Source organism: Pectinophora gossypiella, chromosome 2 (genome assembly GCF_024362695.1).
Source record: "Pectinophora gossypiella chromosome 2, ilPecGoss1.1, whole genome shotgun sequence".
Taxonomy (NCBI): Eukaryota; Metazoa; Arthropoda; class Insecta; order Lepidoptera; family Gelechiidae; genus Pectinophora; species Pectinophora gossypiella.
In genome coordinates, this window is record NC_065405.1 from 5244723 (window position 1) to 5256304 (window position 11582).

The 11582-nt window shown below is 36.4% G+C and overlaps 1 protein-coding gene and 1 non-coding gene across 2 annotated transcripts; both read left to right on the forward strand.

The window, feature by feature from the left end:
- The first annotated feature begins 2150 nt into the window (after positions 1-2150).
- On the forward strand, positions 2151-2223 carry Trnak-cuu (transfer RNA lysine (anticodon CUU)). Its single transcript has one exon. It is a non-coding gene; the product is annotated as a tRNA-Lys (tRNA).
- Positions 2224-5672: 3449 nt separating this feature from the next.
- LOC126372492 (uncharacterized) lies at positions 5673-11130 on the forward strand. The gene is made up of 3 exons (XM_050018293.1): positions 5673-5822; positions 7949-8131; positions 10619-11130. The coding sequence occupies exons 1-3, from the start codon at positions 5792-5794 to the stop codon at positions 11119-11121; spliced, it is 717 nt and encodes a 238-aa protein (XP_049874250.1). The 5' UTR covers positions 5673-5791; the 3' UTR covers positions 11122-11130.
- Positions 11131-11582: the final 452 nt, after the last annotated feature.

Here is an 11582-nt window from a genome sequence, read left to right on the forward strand (position 1 = left end):
ATTCATACGATGATCCATTATAGGTATATAAAAAGGAAACAATCTCTGTCGGTTTTAACGACAAACCTGGGAAGATAAGTTACTGACCGGTGTTTATATGTTTTTATTCAGTCCCAGTCCATCTAGTAAAAAAAACATTAGTTATGTTATAAAAAATGTTTTATGGACCTGTATAAATATTCAATATTCAATATTCTTTATTTGCATACTATGATGGTGTACAAATAATGTATGTACTGGGAATATCGGGACAGAAAAATGTGGTACGTATACGGTTTGTATCCAACCCGAGGCTCCAGGGAAAGTCATAAACTTGACCACTTTTTATAGGCGACAAACCATGTTACAAATACACCCACGCATCTATAGGCAATACAGCCGCAAGAGTATGAGTATGAGTATTTATTCGCATAACAATTACAAGAATTTATTGTGATCGAAATACTGAAATAGAATGGTAAAAAATAAGTTTAACAAGCAATCAAAAAATAAACGAACTTAACATAATAATAATTTAAAAGAATATAAGATAAAAATGCCACAAAATAGTCATGAGTAATTTTACAATTTTAGGTCACAATATTACCATCAGACGTGAAAGGAAAACAAAAGTAAAATAAAAAAAATACCGTATAATATTGCAAGGGAGTCGTCAGTCACGTTTTAGTCTCAACTTTTTAGTCGCAACTTTAAGTTTGTATGTTCTACAATCTACATTCTTATATTTTCATAATGTAACGTTTGATTTGCACCTTAAGTAACATTTGATGTATTAACCTTTAAAAAGCAATAGCATTATCTAGCGGACTGTACGCGGTAAAAAGCGTGCAGGAACTGGCGCACTATCTTGGTAATTTGAAAATGTCCCGCGCACCCCGCGACGCCTGGAAAAAATGTTTGCGACTTACACAAGTAGTTGCGTTTGCTATTATAAAGTAACAGACACTATCAACCTTTAGTAGACATTTTCAAAAAAATCTCAAAAAGTAATTTTTACACCCTGATATTAGTCATGAAATGCTTCTAAACTAGAAGCTTATCACACATAACCCTCAAAAACTTTCAATATAAATAATTTCTCCTTCGTACTACGCTCAGTACTCGGTACAAACCTCAAAGCTAAAGGAAGACAGGATATTCATACGCTGCGTTTGTGCTGATGCTACAGCCATCAGACGTCTTTGAAGCTCGCAATATGCAGCCGCAAACATTACGCTATCTCGGCCGCAGATCATAGAATACCACCCACTTATACTTACACTGGGCCCTCGGGACGAGTGTGGGACCAGTTAGCTTTGCGAGACTTATGCTCTTACTGGTTACGTAGTTACGACTTTTGTATTGTGAATTTGTGAACTGTCTACCTATCTAAATACTGAAATGGAACTTGAATAAAAAGTAGGTGACTGTGTAAGTAGGTAGGTATGCATTTTAAAAAAGATCTAAAAAATTGAGTTTGAGGCCTGAATATACCTACCTACCTATTTAATTCACTATCTCACTAAGTCACTCAATTGAAATTAAATAACTAAGGTTGGAACTAATAGACATGTTATACTGATTAATAGTTCTAATATTAGGGAGGTTCAAATTGTTGCCTGAGAAAAAAAAGAAGTTTTTTAATACAGTTGCAACAAAGGAGCAGCGCAATATGTCAGACAGAGCAAATAAAAAAATCACATTGAAGAATTAGTATTGCATTTTACTTTTTGAAGACTTTATTTTAAATAAAGAGGAAGAAGAAGTATATTTGATTTGATTTCATTTCATTTGAACTCGGTCAACCTGTGCCCATGATCATCTACACCAAGAAAATGGTCAACCTCATCCGTCACAACTATGTTGTTTTTTAAAAAGTATCTAGGTAATAAAATTTGTTTTATTGTATCTTTGCGTTTTAGGTAGGTATTCAACTGTAGTTTTGTAGGTAACCTACCTAACTAGAACGTTAATTTAAAAAAAAAAATGTGGATGTATTTTATTTGTCAGGGGATCCTGTGAAAAAACAGAAGCGGAATCTTCAAATCAAACAAACAAACAAACCTTAGTAATTTAAGCAAAAAATACGTTTTGTTGACCACCGTTGTCATGACATGATTCTCCATATGTGTATAAGACACTAGAACTATAATTTGAACAGTACTAACACAGCCCGGCTAGCTCAGTCGGTAGAGCATGAGACTCTTAATCTCAGGGTCGTGGGTTCGAGCCCCACGTTGGGCGAATTCTTTTTGTATTCAGTTTTTAGTTTTTTCCATCGAATTTATTTTATACTCTCTGTAGTCTTTCTCGTCTTTTTTTTAAATGCAACTAAAATAAATGTACAGATTACTCGTATTAGAATAAGCGATTCTAGCACTGCCACCTAGCGAGTCACTGGTGAACTAAAACAAACTTTGACCTAGCGACACACCGTAACTATAGCATAGAGAATAAAAATTATCAAGCAGAGCTTTACAAAAGCTTCGATAGATTTTACTAGATGGCATTAGTGTAAAGTTCCATAACGTTGCTCGTTTAGAAAAAATGACGAAATTTGATAATTTAGATCAATGAATTGAATTTATAATAATAAATTGTATTATTGTGATGATACTGATGATGAATTTGTATACGTGATAAATTAGAATTTCCCGAGTGCTAGATAAACCTGTGCAACGGTTTCTTTTTGTTGCAATAAAGTATAATTTAAACCTATTGGCCGAAAATATAAATTGTTGCTTGATATTGGGATCACATTATGTATCTAATTAGGATGTTGCTACCTATGTTACTCCTCTTTATTTTGGTCAGAATAATAATGGGTGGAAGATATATTTGTGCCTGGGTGTAATAAAAAGGGCCATCATTTATACCTAAAACAAAGATTAAATAATAAGTCCCACCCATGAAATTAGAAGGAAAATCTGTGCGCCATCTATGTATATTTTTTATCAAAGAACGTAACCTAGAAAGTCCCTCATTCATTACTACACCACAAGAGACTATTTTAATATTTTAATTTAATTCTTCAGAATTTAGATTCCAACATTGTTTTTTTTTTGTTTTCCCCGAAGGGTAAGGCAAAGGGAACTATGCCCATACAGCCATGTCTTACGTATTTTTTTTCTTGATGATTAATGAAATGATGAAAGGTGATGATGATGAAACCTAAGCCCCCACCCTCGGAGTAGACTCCTACTCCGAACCCCAAACGAATTAACTCAAAAGTCCGCATAAACTTTCGAGTTATGTAGCGGCTTCCTGGCACGAAGCGAAAATAGGCAGATACACTTTGTTTATTGAATACTCCGATATAATAACACTCGCGAATGTCTTCCGACTAACTTAATGCGATCATTAACCACAAAACACCACTTCGTATTAATTATTTAGATTATTCAATGAAGAAAGCAACTGTCCCGTTCCCGTTTCCCGCCAAAAAGCCATTCCAACATTGTATTTAATAACAAAATATTATTTTTTTCTTACTTTTTATTTCACAGATCATAAAGTCTGTCTATTTTTTTTTAAATTATTTATACTAACATATTATTTGGAAACGCACTCTTCGCACAAATACTAAGAAATGTGTACAGTCTTGAGCAATATAATGTACCCACTTTAGGACTCTGTCGCACTAACATATATGACATTTAGTGAGACTTACAGTTCAATTTGTCAAAAAAGTTAATGTGACATGGTACCAAAGTGTATACATATTAATGCTCGTGACCGTAGGTACCAGCATGATATTAATCTAAGTGCATGACTAGAAACACTGGTCTAGGTAGATAAAATCAACGTTTATTATTAAATTGTTTCCATAGTTACTTCTGACTCATTACTCACTCACTACTTTAATTTAATATAAACTATTAAAATACTAACGGCAATTAAGATGATTTCATGCGGCTACCGACTACACACTTAATTGTACTTTATTGTTTTTTGAACAATATCCTGTTTTATAAGTATTGCTGTTGTCTGTCTGCTTTAGAAAAAAAAAAACAACTTTTTTGATGAAGACACCAACGTTCGTAATTTTGTATGGATCTTGCTTAATTTATCGCTTAGATGGGCAACGAAGATGTAAAGCTTATCTAGATAAGACTTTGTAAAAAAGTATAATTTATTGACTACCATTAAGTCTTCTCCTATCGTGTGTGGGTTGTGAGGTGAATTACCAACCTTCTCCACCCTGGTGTCAGGGTTATTATTGAGCCGCCAAAAGCCCCTGACATGGCTCCACAATCAAGTACCATACCATTAAGTAAGTACCTTGATTTTACCATTAGTGGTGACTTATTTGAAGATTAGCCTCCGATAGCCATGTTGTGATTACTTGGACAAACAAATTGGAAAGACTGAGGGCTCTCAAATTGAAAAGAATAGAGATTGAGGGTACAGTTGGGTCCGTTTGAGAGGACTATGTAACTTACCAACTAAACAATAAACAAAACAAAACGATAAGTATAATTAAAAATAATAATGTTATGTTCTAAATTTTATTTTATAACCATAATATCCAGGATAGTATTCGAGTAGAAAGTAGCAGAGGACATTTATTTTTTCTCAGATGCACTTAAAGAAATGTTTCACATTAAAAATCTGACATTTAATTTCTGGTTTTCTGCTCCAATAGCCAAAATCGATTAATCAGTTAAGAGTTTACCGTTAGACAGATATGTATGTTTTAGTATTTGTCAATTGATTTAAGTTTTTGTCGCCTTAAACTGGTTTGCTATGTCAATTCAGCTCCTGTTTTTGCGAACTAAGAAGGTATCCACTACTCGTATAGCGGTAATAATGTTTGTGTCTAGATCTATCAATGAAGAAGTGTGCTGTTGTAAGCTTCACACACCCCACTATCCGATTGCCTGAGGAGGAGGCCAAAGGTTTCAGACGCTCTGAGCCGAAGCACCCGCGCAACGGGGCACGCTCAGGCCTGTTGTCTTAAATTTCGTACCGGATTAGAGCCCTCAGCGCCCCCCATTTATCCGGATACTTAAACAGTTAATGCAATTTGTGGCAAATCAGCTCAAAAACGAAATACTAAAAAAACTAAAATAGGTTCATTGCCTCCCAGATAACAACCCCTATACTTACTTATGTTATTTACTGTTTAGATCATGTAGCTTTGTCAAAGTTACTTCAGAAACTATTAACTTTTTCGTTGTTGATTTGCGTGTTTTTTTACTTCTATGTCAGCATAGGCTCTTTATGTTATTTACCTAGCAAAGGATTGTGCCAAAAAGTTATCCGTTATTCTCTTTCCTCCTTGGATATATACTTACTTCTTTTACACAATTCCTTCTTCTTCTATCGTGTGGGTTAAGAGGTCGATTACCAACCTCAGCAACCCTGGTGTCAGGGTAATTATTCAGCTGCCAAAGGCTCCTGTCATGTAACCACCACGTACTTTCTATCATCTTACTTATAAGCACGGATCATCTTACTATTGGACAATCAGGTGATCAGCCTGTAATGTCTTAATCAAACTAAGGATCACACAGGTGATTTTTGTGATATGTTCCAACCGGAATTGGAACCCGGGACCTCCAGATCGTGAGCCCAACGCTCAACCACTGGACCACAGAGGCCGTTCATTTACACAATATTGTACCTAAACTAGCAAAGAACCCAACAATAGAAGAGACAATTTTCTGAGATCTTTGTCAGTAATTGTCCAGCATCCTCGCGACACAGCTTATAGTGCAATTTGTGTTGTTTGTATAAAATACGTGTGACACGCACACCACAGTTTACTTGTTCGGTGACAACACGGTGATATCACGGCGACATCTTCATCATGAGGGTGTTTCTGTGCGTCTTATTGTGCGGTAGGTTTTTTTTAATATCTGTTATATCCTCGTAAGGCTAGGGTTTCCAGACTCAATAGGTTTTGGATTTTAAAAAACATCAAGGGAGTCTAAATAGGCCACATACTTACAATTCATCTAAAAAAGCAATATTGCAATTTGACATTTTCGCATATATAATAGTAAGTGCGCATTGCAAACAAATGTCAAATGACAATATTGTATTTTTAGATGAATTGCTTTCATGTGCTTTTTTAACCCCCACTGGTCCTTAACGTGAAAGTGTATTTATTTCTTACGATGCGCTCTTTATTATGCGGGTACTAGTGATAAAGTTGGAAGAGGCAAGCCTAAGCGTACATACCGCGTACATACCGCGATCAAATCCAGGATGTTGTAAAGGAAGACCAGGTGAAAAGTGCTCTGAATCGGCGAGCATGTATGAAGACTTTGATGAGAGTGGAGGAAGCGAAAGTGGTGTGACAGGATCGTAGTAAGTGGAATTCCGTGGTCTCTGCCTACCCCATCGGGAATCGGCGTGATATTATGTACGTATGCATTTAAAAGTTTAATGTACACAGAAACAAAAGCATAAATACAATTTGATTCATATTATTGTTGTTGAGTTTTTGAGTTGTTGTGGTTGTACTTTCGTATTTGCCTAGAAATGGAACATTCTTAGCATCTAGAAGACGACCTCCGTGGTCCAGTGGTTGAGCATTGGGCTCACGATCCGAAGGTCCTGGGTTCGAATCCCGGTGGGGAAATATCACAAAAATTACTTTGTGGTCCCTAGTTTGGTTAGGTTAGGTTATTATTTGGTTAGGATATTACAGGCTGATCACCTGATTGTCCGAAAGTAAGATGATCCGTGCTTCGGAAGGCACGTTAAGCTGTTGGTCCCGCTTACTATTTACTGATGTAAGTAAGTAGTCGTTTCATGAGTCATGTCAGGGACTTTTTGCGGCTCAATAATAACCCTGACACCAGGTTTGATGAGGTTGGTACTCCACCTCACAACCCACACGATAGCGGAAGACGAAGCATCTAGATATCAAAGGTGTGATCGATACATTTGATTACTTACTAAGTTTAGTTAAGTTTAACAGCCTCCGTGGTATAGTGGTTAGAGCGTTAGGCTCACGATCTGGAGGTCCGGGTTCGATTCCCGATGGGGACATTGTCAAAATCACTTTGTGAGACTGTCCTTTGTTTGGTAAGGACTTTTCAGGCTTGAATCACCTGATTATCCGAAAAAGTAAGATGATTCCGTGCTTCGGAGGGCACGTTAAGCCGTCGGTCCCGGCTATTAGCCGTAAAAACACCTCCACCAACCCGCATTGGAGCAGCGTGGTGGAGTATGCTCTATACCCCCTCCGGTTGATTGAGGGGAGTCCTGTGCTCAGCAGTGGGACGTATATAGGTGTCAGACGAGACTAAGTTTCATAGTCATTATTTTATTATTTATATAAGTAAAACAAAATAATTTCAAATTTTCATACCTCTAACACTATCGACTTTATAAAAGACTTATGCAATAAATACAATAAGCAATGATTTTCACAATTTATTTTTGACCCAAAGGGGAAATGTATCCATTGTAATATATTCAATTCAGTTGACAATGGTAACGCTCAATAAAAGCTATTTAAGGGTAATTATAATGGAACTTAACACCATAGCTGACCTTGGCCTCCGGTGAAAAGGGAAAACTATTTCTGGAAAATCAGTACAAATGAAATCAATTTTCAAATGAAGGGTTTGCAAATTGTAAGTTTACGAAAGGCAGCAAAAGCTTTGATTAAAACCAAAAAAAGTTTGCATTTCCTGTTGTTTCTGGAAAACAAGTGTTCAAAATATGCATTAATTAATTTCTATATTCAGAGTACTTATTAAGTTACTTTTGCTGACAGAGGGATTGTGTCCTTTCTAATATGATGGACTACTGTTGTGGGCGATAGGCTGATCCCTTATCACCATAAGGTTAATCACATCCAGCTTACGATATCGCATCAACAGTCGCTGCAAGTTGTCTTTGATTACTTGTGGCTCTGCTCACCCCATTAGGGATTACGGCCGTGAGTTTATGTATGTATGTTTTACATAAAACTGTTCTGTAGTAATATTTCTAAATATTCAATTTTCAGCTCTAATAGAACTAAGTAAAGGCGTATCAACAAAAGTAGATTTCGAGGAAGACCCTACGTCAGTTATTTCTGATACCAGCACGAGCAAAACTGATGATGAAGATGTTGAAGTGAAACATACAATAGTAGTGTCTACCAAACTGAAGAACAACAACCGCAGGGGAATTACCAGCAATGGAAATGGTAAGACTTCCAAGCATCATCATTGTAGAATTAAGTAAGAAGCCAAAGTCAATAGAAGATATCTAAAACAGGGCCCATAAAAGAATACGAAGGTGTGACAAAATCGTAGTAGTCGAATTTTGTGGTCCCCGTAGGAGAGTAAAAAACGAAGAGACAAAAAATTGAAGAATAGGCGTGATCTCATATATGAGAAATAAAATAATAAAAAAATAAAAAAAATAAAAAAAAAAAAAAAAAAAAAAATAATTGTTTATTGTCATAGAAAAGATCGACACAACATTGGGTGCTACAGCTAGGACACACAAATGCTACAGAAGTATAACCCTGCTACCTGAACTAGGAGACCTGTATCTCAGGGAGCAGTGTTCAGCAATTACATCTTTTATAACATCAGTTTAGGCAGACCATTGTTAAACTGAATTTATTTGACAATAAACTGTGCTTAAATAAGAACAAATAAACATGCATTTTGTATGTAAATTGGGTTTGTGTGTGTGTGTGTGTGTATGTGTATATATTAGTGTGTGTGTGTGTGTTTGTGTGTAACTGTGTGAGTGTTTGCGATAGCCCTACGACTTAAATGTTGTCTTGGGTTCAGAAACTGCTATCGTGCTATAAGCAGCTTCCACTAACGCATGTACGTGTGCAATTATGTATTAAGGATTTGTGAAAAATAACAGGGCAACTGCGTTAGCAACAAAGCTAGGTTAAGATTTGTATGTAAAAGCAAATAACACATTGGTCAAGTAAGCAGATTATGCAATGAATTTCAATAGTTCCTCAGTTTTAGAGTAGTTCAAATTAAGAATCCAATTTACGACTTTATGTTTAACTTCATATTTATTTAGATCCCTTAGACTTAGAATTTTATCGATTTTTCTATATAATAAGGAGCCCAAGACATAGAAATGATGTTCAGTGAATCCAGTTTTATGCGGGACAGCAGGCAAGGCATTCCTACGTTGTGATTTGTCAGATGGTGGCGTTATTTTATGCACGCGTAAGACTGATTTTAGCACAAAGAGTTTCCTGACAGTTAGGACTTTGCAATCCAAATAAAGTTGTTCTGTAGGGTATATAAACGGCTTTTTTGACACCACTTTTAATACCGCTCTTTGTGCTCTTTCCACTTTTAGCATGCCACTTTTAATCGCACCGCCCCATACTGGTATGCAATATGAGATTATAGACTGACACAATGCATTATAAGTCATTCTTAGTACTTCACTACAGGCACTATTTCTTAATAACTTAAAGATGTATATCAGGTGTACAACCTTAGTAGAAATGTAATCTATCTGCTTGTTCCAGCAAAGACGATCGTCAATCTGCACCCCTAGGTATTTGACAGTATTAGCTTTATTTAATTTATGACAAGAGCAACTATCAGAAGATCTAGTACATTTGTGTGCTTTTAGTACAAAATCATTAGGTGGTTTTGAATTGTGACGTATAGAGAAGGGGATAAAAATAAATATAGAATAAAGCAGCTGAACATAGTGTTCAATATGAACATGATAATAATGAACATAGTGTTCATAGTGTTCAGGGTTGTCCACCAACCCGCAGTGGACCACCAACTCCGGCTGATTGAGGGGAGGCCTGTGCCCAGCAGTGGGACGTATATAGGCTGTTTATGTATAGTGTTAAATAATAAAAATCTTTGTAATTTGCGTTTTTCGGCGTTCTTGAACATGAAACTTATAAGTCTTCTTGCATTTGTGTAAAAAATAAAATAAGTAATATTTTTAAAAGTACATAGTCTAAGATGACCCCGATAAACCCCGACTTTAGTTTGTAGAACATTCACGACCACCACCGACCACGTACTTTTAGTATCATGTCTGATTATGGTATTCGACAAATTGAATCTAAAGAAAAGAGATAGGGTTCCAAGTGCCGTGATAGTGCTCGAAACCGTTCTTGATATCAATGCAAATAGGAAAATTGAGACATTACAGTTGTGGGATGCATAATTATGCTTCTGAATCATTGTCACAGGCTAAATAATTTTATAAATAAATCATCAGCATCTCCCTAGCATTATCCCGTTTTTCACAGGGTCCGCTTACCTAAACTGAAGATTTGACAGTTCTGTTTTTTTTATAAAAGCGACTATCTGTCTGATCGTCCAACCCGTGAAGGGAAAACCAGCCCAAAACAGGTTAGGTCACATACCTTCGAAAATGCATTTCTCAGGAATGTGGGTTTCCTCACGATGTTTTCCTTCACCGCAATTTTATAAATAAATAAATATTATAATAAATGCTGATGACGATGTTATGAGTAATCACGTAGACTTGTTTCGAGTAAATGTATTCGTGTTAATTATGATTGCATTATAATGTGAAGTTATTGTCATAGTTGCGACGTATCAACTTTTCTATAATGAACGGAAAGTACCGATAGGTAACAAAAATATTCATTGGCGGAGCAACAAATGCTGAATCCTTTGACTGTGTAAAAAATATTTTATTTATTTCGCAGCAGACGGCACGCTTACCTACAATATAGGCCAACCAAACCAAAATAAAGATGACAGTGGGGAAGTCCCTGTGATCAAGAGTTACAAATCCGTCGAAACCACGCAAATAAGGACACCAGACACACGAACTAAAAACAAAATCTATCCAGATTCCATATTCGTCAGCCGAGACATTCGCGACGACGCCGATACATACCCAAACGTAATTGCGTATCCTATGAATTGGAAGCCGGCGAATTTCTATCACAATATCAACAATTGGAATCCTGACAATGGAAGAGACCCGTATTCTATGACGAGAAGGAGACCGAATCCTCCCGGGAAGATCCACAGGAAGATGTCCGATGGAGAAGTTAGGGAGTTCTATTGCAAGAAATGTGTAGAATTGAGTAGTGGGCAAGGATTTAAGGGTTGCGGAGTACAGCAGAGATCAGTAAATTCTTGGCCATACGAGACGACGACACCGAAGCTAAAGTTAGACGGAAAATTGGCGAAATTAAACTAATGGTGTTGTTTCATTGTTTTTGTTCATCCCGTGTCGGTAATGGTTGAGGTAAAAACGCTGATGATGTTATCGCAACCTTGAAAGGCCGGAGAGGTCGAGACGCATGTGTAATACAGTATAAGGCTCATACGTGCAGACCTAAGTAGGACTACTAGGATTTAAATGGATTTTAAATACTGGTTTCTTGCGTGTCCAACCGAGTGGATCGTTTATTTATTTTAAACACAGACTCATCTTACTAACGAGCTAAGGTTATAGTTTATTTAACATTTTCTCGCATACTTTGTTAGGTCGTTTAAATTAATGGACCCTCGCTATTGTAACTATCCGGGGTCACTGACTACATAATGTGGAATTTGATACAAATCGATATGGCTTAGACTATTATAAAACAAACAGGTATTCACAACACTAGAACAATAGTTACGGTGACCATTCTAAGCGACATCCAGTAACGGTAA